General features: G+C 41.1%; 1 protein-coding gene across 2 annotated transcripts in view; it reads left to right on the top strand.

The window, feature by feature from the left end:
• The window catches only part of TBC1D22B (TBC1 domain family member 22B), a 62,343-nt gene that overhangs the window by 5,077 nt on the left and 37,115 nt on the right, over window positions 1-20,151 (top strand). For both annotated transcript variants that reach the window (XM_032218395.1, XM_032218394.1), the window contains 5 exons: window positions 2,833-3,134; window positions 8,732-8,911; window positions 10,894-10,964; window positions 11,628-11,756; window positions 12,960-13,025. In XM_032218395.1, the coding sequence (XP_032074286.1) occupies window positions 2,833-3,134; window positions 8,732-8,911; window positions 10,894-10,964; window positions 11,628-11,756; window positions 12,960-13,025 (748 nt within the window). The remainder of the gene's footprint in view (window positions 1-2,832; window positions 3,135-8,731; window positions 8,912-10,893; window positions 10,965-11,627; window positions 11,757-12,959; window positions 13,026-20,151) is intronic.

Genomic DNA, 20,151 nt, shown 5'->3' with positions numbered 1-20,151 from the left:
AAACTGCTATAAGTTACTTTTTCCGGTGCCATTGTAGCTTTGAACAATCACTAAACCAATGGCTGTAAAAGTAGTACTACCTGTATGTAGTAAAAATACCTCTTCTATGAGAAGGCATTTTTACAACAGGAAAACATATTGCCTTAGTTGATGATGTTCTCCTGAAGTATTTGGATACTATATTTGAACTATCAGTATTCCTTAGATATAACTATAAACTTAGGGGTTTATATTTTGCTTTCTTGAAAAAACTATTGGCCATTAAGTGAAGGACATACATTGAGCTGATGGTTTAACTATTAAATCATTGTGGAATGACATCTTCACAATTGTTGCCCTCATTGAATCAGGAAACCAATAGTTTATAAAATTGAACATCTATGCTAATTTGTAAAGGAAGAGGAACAGGTGGGATTTCAAAAGGGCAATGACATATGCATGCAGTTTTAGTATCTGTGGTTTACATGATCTATGTGCGAGGAATATAAAGGGATATTAAACTGATCAAAATATTTGATTTAGACATTTAGAAGCAATCCAATTCTGCTTGGTCTGTTTCAGGGATACGGGATTCAATTTGGTTTCAGGTGTTGATCCTAATTTAGGAAATATGAGGTATTATGACTCCAGTCTTCATTGGAAATCAACACAGTTATTACTTGATTGTTGTTTAACATCAAAATTGCAGATCTAGTAGTTCCTTTTAAGGGGGTGAAGTTTGGCCATTTATAAACAAATAGGTGCATGGGGATTTTGTGTAAGAGTAGCATTTTCCTCAGAGAGAGGTTTTCTTATTTTTCTCGCTTTTATTTGACAGGAAGATGCTTAGTTTTTACAAACATAACAGTGGAAAGGGGAAAACCTGCAAAGTTTCAGACTTGAATTAGTATTTAAGTTTAAATGAATTAAGAATTAACTAACTAGATTGTTAAAGAGGTGTAATACTTAAATTATGAATATGATTTTATGAAGAAATTTGAAATATTCATTTCATAAATATATAAATTCTATGCTGATTTACTTTTGAGTTGTTTTTTTAAAAACCGTTGACTAGCCTTCATTCTCACTGATATCACTTAACCTATTGCATTTATATGATGGGCTATACAACATTAAGTCATTTATTGTAAATCCTTATCACTGCTTCAGTTACAGATTGAATCTTTGTAAAGGGAAAGGGGCAGGTGGGATTTAAGAAGGCCAAAGACATGTATAGGCCAACTTTAGTGTCAATCAGGATAAGGATGTTACTTCAAGAATATTAACTGCTGAACTTTGAAATGGTTGTACTAGAGTCACTGAATTTAGTCTATACATTATTGATTACTATATGAACAATGAAAGTATATATCTATCTATGCAAATACCATGTTTCCCCGAAATTACGACATGTCCTGATAATAAGGCCCAAGCCATATTTTATGGGTAAAAAGAAAATAAGACCCTATCTTATTTTCGGGGAAACACGGTAGTGTACCATTCAGGTGGGAAGAGGGATAATAAATTTGTAAATAACTGTTGAAAAGATCAGAAGTCTTTTATTTCTTCACCTTTGTTTCTCTTTCTGTCTTTCTTTTGTCTCTTGTAATTTCTCTCTTTTTTTGGATTTACCTTTTATTGTATGAAAAATTCTTTACTAAAATTTATATTTTAAACAAGGGGTTTAACCACTTTTGTTTTGGAATTTTCAACGAAGACAATATGCATAATCTTCTCAGACTATAGGCTGTGATCCATTGATTTAACACATTCATTTTAGTCCTTGAGAATTTCAGGGGGCACAACCATTGTTATCCTAGAGCGATATTTCTCAACCTTGGCCAGTTGAAGAAGGGTGGACTTTAACTCCCAGAACTCCCCAGCCAGCAAAGGTTGAGAAACAGTGTACCTAGAAATAAGTGTCAGCGATATGTTCCTCCATTTATGTTGGTCTATGTATAGTGATTGGCTAAATTTTGTCTTTTATTTGTTACTGTTATTGATATCGGACTTCTGGATAATCATGCAACTATTTAGAATTTACTTCTACTTGTCAGTTTAGTTAACTTCATTTTGTATTAAAAATTATGACTGAAAAAGTACATGTGAGGTCCCTCTGCCTCTTTCTTTTTTTAAGCAAATGTTAGTGGAACTAATGGAGGGCTCAGTACCATCATTAGCTTTGGATTATTGGTAGGGATTCCTGATGTATTCTTAAGACATTCCTCTTTTTTTGCATTTAAAATTCCATTTGATCTGCCTTACTTTCTTGGAATTTGTTTAGGTTTCTTGATCTGAATAGACAAAAACGTTATCCTGGGTTCTTTGATGCTAGGGTCATGACTCATATAATTAAAACTAAAGCAAGTGCAAGTTAACAGTATTGTTCAAACAAAGGGATTAATTGTGTCTTTATTCAACACACATGTTAATTTTGTTGGTAGTATGTTAACATTTCTATTTTCCCATGTCTCATATATGCGTGGTTTATACTTCTTTAGTATCCTATTTATATAACATAAAACTAGAGTTTTATTTTGCTTACCACACCGGAAGTTTCACGGACTGCCCTTTACATCATGAACTTAGGCAGAAATATTTTGCTTCTTGCCTGCGATAAAGTTCTGGCTTAGAATTTAGAATTTGGAGTTTGTATTTGGGGGAGATTGCCTAAAATTATTTTCCGTTCTTTGTTCTTTGGCTCACTGAAAGGGAAGAGAGGGAACAGTGGGATGGACAGAGAGCAACTGATACATTAATGAAAACGATGAAAGATTATCATAGGCAAGGAAAATTTGTACATCAAAACTGAGTGCAATTCTCAATACAGTGTTATCACTTTCCTTTTTTTAGCTTCATCAAGGAATGCTCCAAGATCAATACGCTATCTATGAAAAATAAGAAGGCCAGCAGTTTTCATGAGTTTGCTCGGGACACTAGTGATGCTTGGGATATTGGGGATGATGAAGATGAAGATTTCTCATCTTTCCAAACATTGAACTCTAAAGTGGCCAAGGCCGCAGCAGCAAAAGTCCTGGAAAACCACAGCAGGCTGCATATGAAACCCGAGTGGCCCCCGGCAGCTCTCAGTGACGCACCAATCAATTGTAAAGTCATCAAATCCAATAGTGAAGCCCAGCTATCCAGAGGACCTGGTATGTTGCTTATGGCTCTTGGCTTTTTTTGCAATGTATTGCTATATCACATCAAATTTGTGAGAGTGAATTCTGCAATTCTGTACAAATGCTGCATTTGTAGGCAAATGCAGAATGGAATATTCTCAAAATCTTTAATCTGTTTTAGCCAAGAAATGCATTTTTTTCTCTCTTATGGATGAAGAAATAACCTTTTATGTGGGTAGTTAATTCCTAATGAAATCCTGAAAGCTGGTGACAAGCTAAGTACAATATCCCAGGAAACAAGACTTTCATGCTTTTTTAATTTTTTATTTTTCCCGTATTTAGCAGGGACAGAATACATTGATGCAGATATATAAACATGTTCTTGAACTTCATATTTATTTATCAACATTGGTTAGACAAGGTGAATCCTGGGATCTGATTATGTTGGTAAACCTTGGCTTTACTTGCCAGTGAAATTATAATGGTGTATTTTAAAAATACATTCCTTTACAGAGCACACATAGATCTGATATGCTCTTTTAAGCAGTGGTTTTTTTTTTAATTGAAAATTTTGAAAAACAAACTTTTACAAAAATTTACTTCCCCCCCCCTTCCCCCCTCCCCTCCAACCTCTCCCCCCCCCCCGCTTCCCAGAACCAATACAGGGTATAAATCTTTAACAAGAACATTCTAAAATCAACTTTAAAAAAATTAATAACATCTTTCATTTGAGCTTTAACTCCTCCTTGCTAGGCTTGCTCTAAACTTATATCTTTCCTAGTTTTTTTTAGTCATAAGCTATCTGAAATTTCTTAGTCCCATATTTATTTTGAGTATAGTCAATCCATCTTCTCCACTCCAGTTTATATCTCTCGTTTGAATGCTCCTTGAGATATGCAGATATTTTAGCCATCTCAGCTAGGTTTGTTACTTTCAGTGTCCATTCTTGAATAGTAGGCAAGTCTTCCTTCTTCCAGTATTGCGCCACCAACAGTCTAGCTGCGGTTATTAAATGCAAAATCAAGTTACTCTCTACAACTGTACAATCAGTAATTATACCTAACAAAAATAACTGAGGGGTAAACTTTATTCTTTTTTAAAGAACATTTTGCATAATCCACCATATTTTTATCCAAAATGCTTTAACCTTTTTACAAGTCCACCATATATGAAAGTAAGTAGCATCAGCACAATCACATCTCCAGCATTTAGATTGTAAATTCGGATACATAGAGGCCAGTTTCTTAGGCTATAGATGCCATCTATAAAACATCTTATAAAAGTTTTCTCTCAAATTTTGGGTTTGTGTAAACTTTACATTTCTTACCCAGATCTTTTCCCATGTATCCAACATTATTGGTTCATCAAAATTTTGGGCCCACTTTATCATACAGTCTTTAACTAATTCTGTTTCTGAATCCATTTCTATTAATGCATTATATAATCTCTTTATATGCATTGAACTTTGATTTCTGATTTGTTTTAGTAAATTATCATCATCTTGCATAAAACCGATTTTTTGATCTCTTTTCCATCTGGCCTGTAACTGCCCATTACTGGAATCATGATTGAATTACCTTTTCATCTTTTAGTACATTCAAGGTTTTTAATTGTAGTACACCTCTTTCTAGTGTAAGAAGCTGTCTGTAAGTAGTTACATCCTGTTTTTGTACTATATTTATGTTTTCTATTGCGTGTCTAGGAATTGCCCACATGGGTATCTTGTCACTTAATTTGTATTGATATTTTTTCCAGACCCACAGTAGAGCATTCCTTAAAATAAGATTTTTAAAGTTCTTATCTACCTTTTTGTTATATAGCAAGTAAGCATGCCAACCATATACCAAATCATGCCCTTCGATATTAAGTATTCTGTCATCTGTTAAGTTAATCCAGTCACTAATTACCGATAAAACTACTGCTTCATAGTATAGTTTTAAATTGGGTAATTTCAAGCCTCCTCTCTCACGCACATCTTGCATTATTTTTAGTTTTATTCTCGGCTTCTTCCCTGCCCATACAAATTTATTAATGCCCTTCTGCCATTCTAGCAAATTTACATCTTTTTTAAGTATTGGTATCATTTGAAAAAGAAATAAAAAATTAGGTAGAATATTCATTTTCACTGCTGCTATTCTTCCCAGCAGCGATAATTGTAATTTCTCCCAGTTTTTCATCTCTGTCTGTATGCTATGCCATAGTGGTTCATAATTATACTTATGTAGCTTCCCATTTGAAGTTGAAATATAGACTCCTAAATATTTGACCTTTTTAATTATTTCACATCCTGTCGTTCCTTCTAATTCTTCCCTTTGTTTAGTGTTCATATTTTTAACTAGCATCTTTGTTTTCCCTAAATTTATTTTAAATCCTGACACTTGGCCATATTGATTAATCATATTCATTAAAACCTTAGTAGATTCCTGTAGTTGGGTTAATGTTATAACCAAGTCATCCGCAAAAGCACGTACTCTATATTCTTGATGCCTAATCTTGATTCCCTGTAAATCATCTGAACCCCGTATTTTATTCAACAATAGTTCCAGAGTTATGATAAACAATAATGGGGATAAGGGAGAACCCTGCCTTGTACCTTTCTCGATTTTAAATGAGTCTGTTAAACTTCCATTAACTATGATTTGAGCTGTTTGTTCCTGATATATTGCTTTAATTGATTGTAAAAAATGCTCTCCTATTTGCATTTTTTGCAATATTTTCAATAAAAATTGCCAATTCACTCGATCAAAGGCTTTCTCAGCATCTAGAAATATAAGCGCAGCAGGAATTTGGTTATTCTTTCCCAAATATTCCAATGTATTAACAATTTGTCTTACATTACTTCTCATTTGTCTCCCTTGAACAAAACCTGTTTGATTATTATGAATCAATTGCTGAATAACCAACATTAACCTATTTGCTAATATTTTGGTAAAAATTTTATAATCTATATTGAGTAATGATATAGGTCTATAAATTTTTGGTTGAGTAAGATCTTGGTCCTCTTTTGGTATCAGGGATGTAAAAGCTGTCTTCCAAGATGGGGATACCTTCCCTTCCATTTGGATCTTATTGAATAGTTCCTTGAGAGGTTCTACCATTTCTAATTGTAAATTTTTGTAATAAGCTGATGTCAGGCCGTCTGCTTTCCCTACCTTTAGCTGCCTGATTACCTGGAGAATTTCCCCCAAAGTTATTGGTTGATTCAATCTCTCCCTCTGCTCATCTTTAACTATGGGTACTTTTTCTTTATCCAGGTATCTATCTATTTCTAAACCTTGTATTTTATCATTCATATACAATCCTGTAAAAAATTCACGAAAGGCCTTTTGGATCTCACCCTGTTGATGCACTACCTTCCCTCTATAATGTAGTTTCGATATATTGCGAGATTTCTGTTTTTTCCTAATCAAATATGCTAACCATCTACCAGATTTATTTGCATTACAAAAGGTGTTATGTTTTGCATATAGCAAATTAGTAGCCACCTGGTCTGACATCAGCATATTAAATTGCTCTCTTAATAGAGTAATTACTTCTTTAATCTTTTTGTCTCCTGGTTTAGTATTAACTCCTGCTCTCTCTTCCTAATTTCTTCTTCTAGTTCAATTCTCTTTTCCCCCTGTTTATGTCTATGTTTTCTATTTAAATTTATCAGAACTCCTCTCATATACGCTTTACTTGCATCCCATACCATTTCCATAGATGTACCCTTATTCATATTAAAAACAAAATATTCTCTTAACAATTTTTTACATTCATTAATATTTTTCTCATATTTAAATAAGTTTGTGTTCAATCTCCAAGTCCTTCATGCTTGCATCCCAAATTCCAACTCTATCCAAACCGGATTATGATCTGATAAGGCTCTGGAACATACCTTCGTCTTCCTTATCCTAGAAAGCAAATCATTGGTTGCTAGTATGAAGTCAATCCTGGAAAATACAATTTGGAGTTCACGAGTATTAGTTCTGCCCGCTTTGAAATCAGTAATAAATCAGTCTTTGTGCTGAGGGTGGGCAAATGCCTTCGTTCTGCAAAAAAAAGCAGAAGAGATTCTTGACGTGGAGAAATACTATGCTGCCGGGCGGCCCCCACTTCCCGTCCCCAGATTTATGTTCTGGGGGGGTTAGTTAGAGTTCTGCCCAAACATAGTTGCTCGCCTTCTTCTATGCCCGAAGAAGAAGTAATCAAACTGCCAAACAGCTGATGGATACTGTTTAGACAGTTTAATGCAGCCAAGATTCCGGAGCTGTTAAAAACAACAACTGCCACAGGCCCCGCCCAACCGGAAGCCCTTTTAAGCAGTGGTTAATGTATCTGTTAATCATTCTTACTAACTGATATCAAACATAGTTACCGCATGTTTATTGGAGAGACAGGGTGGATGAGTTTGTTCTTTCTGCAGATAAAAGCCTTTTGGTTAGTGAACTGGTACTCAAAAAGTGCTTGAAACTTTTGGGAAGAACATAGTTTTGACCACAGAATCTTTATATTGCATGTGAGATATGAATGTAAAATATACAGCCTGAAGTCGTCATGCAGCCTTCTTTTTGTGTTCCACTCCCAAAATGGCCAAAATGTTGACAGCTTCTTCGTTGGTGGCTTTGAACTTTAGGGAAGATTAGAGGATAAAATCAGTACCTTAATCTTTACAGATATTCTAGAGATACCCATTTCACCCTGCATGGTCCCTGAAATTCCCCTTGAAATGGGTTCTGCCACAAATCCTCAAGCCAGAAATTGTACACTCCTATAATCAAACAATTAAGATAATGCACGTCTTATCTTGCATACTGCAGTGATGAGCAAAGTGTATTCTGTTTTCTGGCTTTGGAAAATTAGCCATCTGACAGCAAAACTACCACCAGATGGCATCAAAGCCCATACCACATTCTATTTCTTTTCTGGCAATTGTTTGGCTTTTTAGCATTAAAGTACAGCGGAAGTTGGTGTGGTAGATTGCTTTTGAGGTGTGGTGCTTCCTCTTCTGTGCTATTGATTTTGTTGTTTAGCATGCTGAAGGAAGAAGGAATGAAAGAGCCTGAAATCTGGAAACAGATGGAAGGGATTGAACAGGTGGAGACGATGGAAGAAGAGATGAGAGAGCATTGGCTTTATATAATGTTGATGGACAGGCCAGGTAATCTTGACATCAGTGAAAGTGGTTTAAGAGCCATCCATCTAAATTGCTAACAATATAACAGTCTACTTTTACCTTTACAATCATTGGGTCTCTGCACTTTCCTTAAGAGTTATGTCAAGCATAGTGAAAATTGTAAAAGATCAGGGTATTCCTGTGCAAGAGTTCTTGGTGAATGAATGAAACAGAACAGTTTGATAACTTGGTCAGCAGGAATGGATCATCATGGTTCATCTTGGCTAATGCTCAAGTTCTTTGCATACCTTTTTAATAACAGCATGGCAGGAAACGTGAAACTTCTGCCATCATTCAGTGATGGGAGATAAAATTCACGGTATGGAGATTTCCCTTGCCATGTGTGTGTTTAAAGATGTGGAAGCCTTCCTGAAATTGGAGATTCTGGAGGCATGAAGAAAACAATGGATTCTGGAAGCTCCAGTGTTTGCTGCTGCCCAGTATACTTCTGATGGACCTCTTTAAACTCTTTTAGAGGATGCCTGTATCCGCAACCCCCTCCACAAACAGCAATCTCTCCCACTCCGACCCATCATTCCACTTGTCGCTCGCATCTCTGACCAAAATGCTTCTGGGGCTCCTCCCATGACGTTGCGTGAGAAAACCCGCTTGGAAAAATTCCGGCAGCTTCTGTCCAGCCAAAACACAGATCTAGGTGAGTCCAGATGTTGGGATGATAAAAGTACCTAAAGAACTTTTGTGGTTTCTAGAAATAATAAATAAACAACCACATGTTTAGGTTATCATCAATGTCCTTGTGTAACATGAGATTCCAGTGTGAGATCATCCCTAGCCAAGCTAGTCAAGAATGTTAATGTTATAGTCTTAGAGAAGATCAAGCAAGGATTGTATGAGTACTAAAGCCGAACAGTTGTAGATCTATACAGAGTCCCAATGATTATATTTGATTTATTATTTTATTTACATACATATTTAAATCCAATTTTAAATTTCAAAGAATTAAAATAAAAAGAAAAATACTGTATTTTTTGGAATCTACTGTATTTCCACAAAAATAAGACATGGTCTTATTTTCTTTTGGCCCCCCTCCCAAATGTTGCTTGGGCCTTATTATTGGGGGGGGCTTATTGGTTTGGGGTTGCCGGGTGGCTGCTCTCTTGCGAGCGGGCTCCTGAAGAGCTGGGCACAGCCTCAGGGGCAAACGGCTGTGTTGCGCTGTTGCAGCAGCGCAACAAAGCCGGCCTGAGGTGACCACGCTCATGAGCAGCCGCCCGGCAACCCCCCTTTCTAGCCGGGCAGAGTGCCATTCACTGACACAGTAATATCCCAAAGGCGCTAAGCCGCGTGGCGCTCTGCCTGGCTGGAAAGGGAGGTTGCACAAGCACTTGTTCTGCCTCCAGCTCGTGTGCCTTCCAGCCTCACCATGCCCAGCTCTCCCTGCAGGGCCGGGCCAGGGTGTCGGCGCCTCTGTGGCCCCGCTGCCGCCGCAGCCCTGCTGTCACCACCACCACCATGTTCCGAGCATTACCGGCTTCCAAACTCCGGACATCCGCTGCCGAGTCTTCCGGCAGCGGCTGCTCTGGGACTATGCTCTATGGTTGTGGGCTGGTTGTTGGAAGACTGGTGGGACAGAGAGTCTTCCCGCAGCCAGCCCACAACCATAGAGTGTAGTCCCAGAGTGGCCGCTGCCGGAAAACTCGGCAGCGGATCTCTGGAGTTTGGAAGCCGGTTATGCTCGGAGCATGGTGGTGGCGGCAGCAGCAGGGTTGTGGTTGCGGTGGTGCCCTGGTCTGGCCCTGCAGGGAGAGCTGGGCATGGTGAGGCTGGGAGGCACGCAAGATGGAGGCAGAATAAGTGCTTGCGCAACCTCTCTTTCCAGCTGGGTAGAGTACCACATGGCTTAGCGCCTTTGGGATATTACTGGATCGGTGAGTTGCGCATAGTGCCACCCACCAACCTAGCGGTATCCCAAAGGCGTCAAGCAATGTGAGCGCCTTTGCCCCCCTCCCCCCGGCTACTGCGGCTTTGCACCTTAGGGATATTGCTAGGTTGGTGAGTGGCGCTCTGCCTGGCTAAGGGGGGGGGCAGGTTGTTCAGGAGGCTTATTATTGGGGGAGGGCATATATTTTTGCCCACATGAAAAATATGGCATGGCCTTATTATCAGGACATGTCGTAATTTCGGGGAAACACGGTAAGACACACTGGAGTATAAGACACATCATGATTTTGAAGAGATAAATTTTAAAAAAAGTTTTTGCACTCTACAGGCCTCCCAAACCCTCTGAATGTCTCGTTTTTTGCAAAAAAAAAAAAAAGTGCATGCAGAGCCTTGGGAACCTTGTAGAGTGCTCCAGGGGGCTGGTGGGGCAAAAACGGCCTGTTTTTTTGCTCATTTATGCCCTCCCCAGTCCCAGGAGCACTTTGCAAGCCTCCCAAACCCTCTACACATCCATTTTTGCAAAGGGGCCGGGGTTTCGGTAGGCTAAAAATGTGTATTCAGTATATAAGACACACCTAGATTTTCATCCTCTGGGCGGGGGGAGGTGCTTATACTATTGCCATACATATTTAAGCAGCACATTACTTACCCAGAGGGGAGAAAAGTATATTCTTTCTGTCATTTTCAAAATGCCAAAAAGTTAATATGAATACATTCATTGTTACCTTGTTGCAGATGAATTGAGGAAATGCAGCTGGCCTGGTGTCCCCAGAGAGGTTCGTCCTGTGACTTGGCGACTTTTATCAGTGAGTGCTGCATCCTCTGACCTAGGACAACTTGTGTCATCTACATAATGAAAATGTATCCAAGATGCATAACTGGGCTCCAGGCAAACACAGCTCCTGGTTGGATTTTTAGCCCAAGTCTTTCTTAACCAAGCTGCCTGAGATCTCTTGAGAGGAATATGACACTGTAGCATGGGAGAACAGTACATTTTATATTTAGGTTTGTAAAAACTGATTTAGAAATAAAAATAACCCATATGTTATGTTAGTTATGCAGTAAAAAGAAAGAATGTCAATTAATTCCAAAGTTAGTCTCTGTAGAAAATGACAGAAGTTACATGATACAGTATTTCTGACTTCCAAAAAGCCTTATTCCCAAGAAATCTTTATGTGATGCTGGAATTGTAGGTTCCAAAGTAAGATTGTCTCCAATGCTTTTAAGCATTTAATGCAGGGAAAAATGTTGATAGTTGCAGTTTCATCCCCTAAAGGAGAACTTGATTAGAAGAAGCTGCATTCTTCAAACTTTTGGTTCTATAACTTTTTGTTGGACTCTTGTTAATCCTATATCCTTTCCTAAAATATTTTCTTGTGGGCTAGCATTGGGCAGGTTGGAGTGAAAATTGGATAGGAATGTGGAACACAGTGGGAGAATTTTGACTTGACAGGTTTTGTCTTCTATAGGGTTATCTCCCTGCCAGTATGGAACGAAGGAAGCTGACTTTACAACGAAAACGAGAGGAGTATTTTGGCTTCATTGAACAGTATTATGACTCCAGAAATGAGGAGCATCATCAAGATACCTATCGGCAGGTACTCAGACTTCTATTCTATAGATTGAGCTTGGCCCCCTTACCGATTTGCATGTAGTTCTGACCATTATGTGTTTAGTTACAATTATTTGCATTTATGTTCCCACCTTTTCTGAGCTCCAAAGCATGGATTTGGAAATTTACCTGCAGAACAATAGCCATGTGAGATAGATTGGCCTAGACAGTTTCTGGGCAAGTCACTCAGTGAGTTCTGTAGTTGAATGGGTCTTCCCATTACAGATTCCCAAATTAACATTGATAATAATATACTAGACAATAATATACAATTCCTAGGTGTTATTGATTGTCAAAATCAGCAGATGGGAAACTGATCTAACTAATGGTCCTAGAACAGGAATAGTTAGCCTTTTTGCCTTTCAGAGCTATGTCAGATATTCCATATACACACACACACACACACACACACACACACACACACACACACACACACACCATACATACATACATACATACATACTGTATACCCAGCAGACACATAAATGTATGCATGCAGAAGAAACTGTGTTCAGTCTCCATGAACTTACTTGCAGGCCAGTGCTTTTGGTTAAATCCACAATTTTAAGCATGCTTGAGGGGAGGGGAGGGGAGGTCTACTCTCCAACACACCTAGGAAATAGGATGCTTTCTTTTGCTTCTTTCCAGAGAGAGCCGCTGGAGTTGCTTCACTGGAAAGAAAAGAAAAAGCTACACAAGACTTCCCTACCCCTTCCTCTTGAAGCAGCTCTATAGTGCTGCATCCTTCCTGCCATTGGCAGTAAGGTTGCTCTTTTGCTGGGAGGAAAGCTTCCCCTATGCTGCCTAGAAAACTGATCGCTGGAACCGCATAATCATCAGGCTGTTGCACCTGCTGCCTGCGTGTCTTCCAAGAGTTGCAGGCACTCTTGACTCAGAGAGAAGCTACTGGGGTGAAATTATCTAGGTTTTTTTTAGGGTGGTCCTTTGAATTGATTATTGCTGCAAGGCTTGCATATTTGTGCTGGATCATTAACATATATCCTTGAGTCATCAGCTCTATTTAGTTGGATGAACAAGAACATGCTATAATGTCAATCCTCTGTGAATCAGTGACATCATTCTATCTTCTGTTTAGATTAGGCCATGGAAATATTGCCTTGTATGTGCAGATTGCAAGATTTGTTTGCAGTCTTTAATTTCTTTTTATTTTCTTAAAAATCATTTTCAGATCCATATAGACATTCCACGGACAAATCCCCTCATCCCTCTGTTCCAGCAACCATTAGTTCAAGAGGTGAGAAGTCCCCCCCCCCCCTCTGATAAGCCATTTAACTCTTGATGTTGGTGACCAAGGATGCTTACAGACATTTTTGTTTTGTCCAATTATTACTGTTTTCTGAGTACTGTTACTCAACGGCAACCAGTTTAAGATGTGTGAACTTCAACTTCCAGCTAGCTGGGGAATTCTGGGAATTGAAGCCCAACATCATAAATTTGCTGAAGTCAAGAAACAATGTTCTAGGGTTAACTGCCTTATATTATTCAAGGGCATTTCTGATAGATTTTTTTTCTTTAAATCACACTTTAAAGTATTTTCTTTCCACTCTAAAAGTTAGCTGGCTATGTAGTATATGCTGCATTTCCAAAATTCAATATAAATGAATCATGCAGGCACACCTATTTTTGCAGAAATATTTTATCAATATTCTACTTAAGCGCATCATTTGGGAAATGCAAAAAATCATTATGAAATTATAAAAGAATGCACATTGCCACCAGATAAATATTTCCCTGCCTCTTTCTTCTTAGGGATATGTATTAATATAAGTGTATGATAGGATAATGTTGCATTCTGTTTCCTTTTATTTTGCCAGCCATTGCTGTGTAGATAAAGAAATTTGTAACACAATGGCATTGCATTATGTACTAGATGTTGCAGGCAAATCAACAGGAAGAACTACTATACAGGACTAACATTTCAATCTGCAGCCCTATAGTTTCAATACTGTCTAATTATGGACTTTTCATAAGAATCCATATATTCAAATATTACCTGAAAGTACAAACTTTCAACAGAAAAAGATGCAACTTCTTCATATTTTTTATTTTTTTAGAATGCACTAGATAGGATAAAATCTTTTTCCTATGCAATTATATTTAGTTGCAAGGGTACAATGTTCTGAAATTATCTATCTGTTTATAGCCCCCAATATCCTGCTATCTAAGGACTCCCAGAGTGGGCTTAGAAATCAATAGAACAGAAGAAAAATATGACAATATTAGGAGAATAGATAGTATTCTAAAATCAAAGTAAGATTAGTAGAACAATAAGGACAGTACAGTTGGAAAGATTTTTTTTTCTGATGTAATAAAATTGATCATACAGTTTTTCATTTCGAATATTTTTGAAGGAGAATTTAAAAACAAAGCATGAAAACCAAGAAATCCATTTCTCCAGGCATTTTCAATCCTTTCAGTGATAAGTACCCAGAATAAGTCTTCTGAGGATGCTAATAGTATCTAGGAAGTTACTATGAGTAAAAGGCAGGGTGTATATGGGCTTTCTAGATGCTCTCTAGTGATAAGGCTCTGTAGAAGTCAGTAAGTCAGTATTTTTAGAAACTCTTTAACAGAAAGTGACTTTGTGAAGGAATAATCTCTGACTTTTCAAAGTGTCCCCTCAATGTATAATCACCAGCAAAGCTGCATTAAGTCCATATTGTAGCAATGAGGTAACTTGCTTAAGAGCATAAACTATCTTTAGAGTTTTAAATGGCAGACCTCTGGCTAGATGAATTGAATTCCAAATATTAATAACTAAACAGGTTATACAGTATAAATTATTTCAGCTTTGACCAACCCGATTCTTCTGATTATTTACTGATGCCTGCAAATCATGCTGTTTCAGTCAAGCTTAAGTGATCTTAAATCCATTTCTAGCTCTAATGTATAGCAGAGATGGGTCAGCATTGATTGGGTTTGGCAATTTATGATTACTAATGCAAGGTCTGTCTAAAACCACAATAGATTGATTCAGTTCTTCAGATTTATGAAGCATAAATAAATATCTAACAAGGTCCTGTACTGTTGGCCTTGAAATGAATAGGCACATTGTCGTGGCTTGTTTTCTGGTGTATGTCCCTTTTCTCCTTGTAGCAGACAATGGCCTGTGCATACTGTTTAAAAGCTTTGATCAGCTTAAGAGGCAGAATACTTAACCATTAATATAAGTGGTAGTGCTGCAAAACAAATGGCCATGTTCAAAGTATGATTAATGAGAGCTATCTGTCACAATTATGTTGAATGCCATTGCTGACTATCCTGAAAGTTATAAAATAACTTGTGCAGACTCTTGAAAGGAAAACTGGCCAGGAAATTTATACCAAGTGCATTGAGATATTGCTTATATTGTTCTGCTAGAACAAGTTTCCTAACAACTAGCAATAAATACCTCCATCAAGATTTTGTATTCTCGAAACAACAGACATCAGATGCTTGTCTGCTAAATTCAGTCATCGTGGATGCAAATGTAACAGAGAAGCTATTCATTTATTATTAATGTTTCATGAAGTGTGAACAACATATATTCTGGAGAATATCAGTTCTCTCAATTACAGAAATCACCATGAGGACTTGAAGCATGCTGGGGTTAATGTTTCTGAATCCGGTGTGCAACTAGAAAACCTATCAGGGGCCTCAGGTCTGAGCCCTATTCTTATATTTGAAGGAAACAAGAGCATCTAGAGCACCTCTGTCAAGGAGCTGCAATGTATGGTCTGTCAGGCCTTGCTGATTCTGCAGAAGTGATTTATTGAACTTGACAGTGTGTTTTGGGGCTGCTGTGTACATATTAGCAATAGCCTCATCCTAAGGTTCATGAATTTCAGCCATACCAGATAGTTGTGAGAAGGCCTTTTGTTGCCTATATTAAACCATACGCAAGAAACCTCATTGCGGAAAATGAGGAACTTTTAACAGTAGATATAGAGCATGTGCAAAATATATGATAGTGATTTTGGAAAGACTCTTACATAACAGAGGTAGGAGATATGTTGGACTAGAATGACCATTGGCTTACCTGAAGGGTCCTTTTCTGTGCACTGCGGGAGAGTCTAAGTAATGGGTTAAATCAGTCTGGTTGCCCTAGGACTGAGGAATCTTTTTCCTTGGCCACGCCTCCTGGTGTTGCTTGGCCCCATAATTTTGACAAGGTCTGGAAGCGTGATGAAGCAGTAAAGGAAAGTCCAAGTTGACACGACATTCACGAATCCCTGGAGGGAGAAGCCAGGGTGGGTTGGACTCTCCCACAGTGCACAGAAAAGGGCCCTTAGGTAAGCCAGTGGTCATTTCCTGTGCACTGCTTGGAGAGTCCAAGCAATGGAACATACCCATGTTATATGTCACTAGGACAGGCAGAAGGTCAGTCCCGGGATTCGGTCGTGGAAACAACTGCCTGGAGAACCTGCCTGCCAAACGAGGCTTCGGCCAAAGCATACATGTCCAATTTATAGTTCTTGACAAAGGGTGATGGTGAAGACTAGGTAGCCGCTCTGTAGATGTCATCAATGGTAGCCTGGGTAGCCCAGGCAGCGGTGGTGGCAGCGCTCCTTGTGGAATGAGCAGTAATGTGTTGAGGTACTGCCCTGGACTGATGTTCGTATGCAGCTGCAATGCATGCTCTCCTGCTGACTTAGAAGATGTCACCTTCTTACACAAAGAGCCTGGTTGGAATGACACAAAGAGGGCCTCTGACCTGTGGAAGTCTGCAGAACGCTTGATGTATATCCGCAGGGCCCATCTGACATCCAACTTGTGCCAAACACATTCCCTTGGGTGGTTGGAGCGCGGGCAGAAGTTAGGTAGGATGACTTCTTGCGCCCTGTGGAACCAGGTGTTGATCTTTGGGATGAAGGCAGGGTCCAGACACAGTATGACCCTGTCTGGATGGATGACACAAAGGTCCTCTCGGACCGATAGAGCCGCCAGCTCTGATATGCGCCTTACAGATGTTATTGCGACAAGAAAGGCAGTCTTTAAGGTGAGGTGTCGAAGTGATGTTGTACGCAGAGGCTCGAAGGGTGGTGAAGTAAGAGCCTGTAGGACCACCAATAACTTCCAAGTGGGATAACGGTGAACCACCGGAGGGGTTAGAGGCACCCTTAAGGAAACAGCGAACACTTGATATTTTGCTGAGGGGCGAGTCGGATCACCAGACCAAACGGTGGATAGTGCTGCCACCTCAGGACAAAGGGTGTTGGGGCGAGACCCTTGTCTAGGCCCCCTGTAGAAAGTCCAGTACATGGGAGACAGGTGCAGTGACTGGATCAAGATGGAGGTTGTTACACCACTTGGCAAAGGTGGACCAGGTGGAGTCGTATAACCTGGTCGTTGAAGGACGCCTGGATGGTACGTACCACTTCCTCCGACAGGTCCTCTCTCCTCAGGAGGTCCCCCTCAAGGGCCATATGGCCAGCTAGAGCCACTGGTGGTCCGGGTGAACTATGGCCCCCTGGCTGAGGGAGATCTGGCCTTGAGGGATTCACCATGGAGTAGACATCAACAGGCTGACAAGGTCAGCATATCAGGACCTCCGAGGCCAGTGGGCTGCGACGAGGAGGACCTCCACCCTCTCCACGATGATTTTGCAGATCACCTGTGGTAGAAGCAGGAGAGGAGGGAAGGCATACAGCAGTCCCTGAGGCCATCCGCATCGAAGGGCATCCATCCCCTCCACCCCCGGCGAATGGAAGCGGGAGAAGAAGCATTGGAGTTGCATGTTCTCTCGAGTGATGAACAGGTCGATCACAGGGGTGCCGAATCTGCGAGACAACTGGCGGAACAGGACTGGATCCAATTGCCACTCTGCATTGTCTATGGTGGTCCTACTCAGCCAGCCCGCCTGAGTATTGTTCACACAATATTGCACACAATATTGCACACAATATTGCATCCATTCGCTCTGATGTGGTCAGAGCGAATGGATGCAACGTGACACTCCGCCCACCTGCCCAGCGCTTCTGCCTGTGCCATGAGTTTCCTGGATCTGGTGCTGCCCTAGCGATTTATATGTGCCTTGGTGGCCACATTGTCCATCATCAGGAGGACGTGCTGATGCAGAATGTCCCGGTGAAAATGTCGCAGGGCGAGTCTCGCTGCCCGCAGCTCCAAGAAATTGATGTTGCAAGCTGCTTCGGCTGGAGACCACTTGCCCTGAGTTACGCGATGACCCATGTGTGGCCCCCAGCCAGCAAGGCTGGCGTCTGTCGTTATGACCACTCTTGCAGGTTCCTTGAACAGGTGTCTCTTCAGAAGAACTATTGATTGCCACCACTTGAGAGATCTCTTCATGGTCGGGGAAAACCGCACCGTCATGGATGAATTGCTCCCGTTGGCTCTCTGATGAGGCAGGAGAAGCCACTGCAACTCTCTGGAATGGAGCCGTGCCCAGGGGACGACCGAGATGCAGGAGATCATCTTCCCCAACTGTTGTGAGAGGAGTAGCACAGAGACTCGCCTCAAGCTCAGAACCTTGTGGGTCAGGGATACTAAGCCGTTTATTCTGTCCTGAGAAAGGAACACCCTGCAAGTTGAGGTGTCTATCACCATACCCAGGTGGAGAAGGTTGGTAGTTGGGGTGAGATGACTCTTGCAGATTCAATGAGAACCTGTGACTCCGGAGGGACCTCATGGTGATATGGAGGTCCCGTAAGGCTTGTTTCCTGGACAACGATTGGATGAGAATGTCATTCAGGTAGCATTGTAGTCTTACGGGCCTGCGCCTGAGTTGCGCTGCAACCACTGACAGAACTTTTGTGAAGGTTCTGGATGCCGACAACAGGCTGAATGGAAGTGCCCTGTACTAATAATTTCGGTCAGCGTAGAAGAACTTCAGGAACCTTCGGTGTTGTGGTCGAATAGGGATATGTAGATAAGCCTTCTTCAAGTCAATGGACATGAGGAGGTCCCCCTGGCAGATCCCTGCTAGGATTATCTTCAGGGATTGCATCCAGAACCTCCTGTATGCGATGTGACGGTTGAAGTTCTTGAGGTCCAAGATAGCCCTCCACCCCCCTGAGTTCTTGGGTACCAGGAAGACAATGGAGTAAAATCCCTTCCCTTCCTGGTCGGGTGGAACCTGCTCCATGGCATTGATCTCCAGGAGATGGCGAATTTCCTGGGTCATGAGCTCCCTCTTGAGAGGGCAAGAGGGTGTTGGGCAGCAGATGAAATTCTGAGGGGAACCAGGCTGGACCCATTGCTGCTGAATGACATCCATAAAGAGATCGGGAACCGGAACCAGATCTTGCTGAGGGGCCTGAACATTTAACATGCTTGCATTGGGGTTAACCAGGGTGGAATCAGAAGGTCCCTGCATGGTCTTAGGTTTGGTACCCACTTTGGTGGTGTTCTTAGCCTTGTGCAAGATGGACTTAAATAAGCTAGGCTTAAAGAGCCCTGAGAAGGCAGGGGTATTCGGAGGAAGGTTCTCATCCTCCAAGAGCTCCTGCTCCTCCTGATCTGGGTCCTCCAAAACGGAAGCCTCTCTGAGCACCGAGGTTTCCAGAGAAGGGTGACGGACCTGCTTGGCAGTAAGGGGAGCCTCCTGCCTGGACTGAGAAGTACTGTGAACAACAGGCACTTGGTCTTGTTTCTGCATCCCCTCGGCTATGCTTTGAGAGATGGCGCGGGCAACAACCACCTCCATGTGGATGGATAACTCAGGTTCTTGAGCTAAACCAGTGTCCGGCCCAATAGTGTACCTGGAAGAGGGAGGACCTTGTTGGATGAGGGTAGAACCAATAAGCCCCCAGGGTTGGGCCCCATGAGAGCGGGCCCTGAGTCGGGTCTGCCAGAGACTTACCGGGGATAGATCCTGGGATTCTACCTCCTCATCAATCACGGACAGGTGATCCCCCCATTGGGGGTGGTAGAAGGACTGGCTCAACTCGAGGAGTGGGCTGAGGGGCCTCTCTCGCTGCCTGCTGCTGGGCCTTCTCGAATTGCTTATCGAGAGCCCGCTGCCACCTCTCTGCATTCCTAGCTGCCACCACAGAAGGCACTTTATAGGGATGACTATCCTGACTAGCCACCCTGCCCTTTCTTGCCCCCTTACCCCTGCCTGTGGAAGTTTCCTTGCTAGAGGCCTGTGAGGGACCTGGTCTACCATCAAGGGAGTCAGATGGGCCAGGCTGCTCCATGGCCTGGTGGCACGATCTTCAGGCAAGAAGGCCAAGGCAGGTGGAGATCAGGTGGTGATGGAGACTCTGGTGGTTGACATTGGATCTGATGACCAGCAGGTATTGTAGAATCAGGAACAGTTCATGAAAAAAATGCCAGAAGAGAAAGCTGGGGCTCTGCAAATGAGTCCAATGAAAATCCAGCCACTCAAATAGGAGGTGAGAAGGTGGAAAAGCAACCGA

The sequence above is a fragment of the Thamnophis elegans genome, chromosome 5 (genome assembly GCF_009769535.1).
Source record: "Thamnophis elegans isolate rThaEle1 chromosome 5, rThaEle1.pri, whole genome shotgun sequence".
Classification (NCBI taxonomy): domain Eukaryota; kingdom Metazoa; phylum Chordata; class Lepidosauria; order Squamata; family Colubridae; genus Thamnophis; species Thamnophis elegans.
Note: the sequence above shows the minus strand (reverse complement) of the source record. Positions and strands in the feature narration are given on the sequence as shown.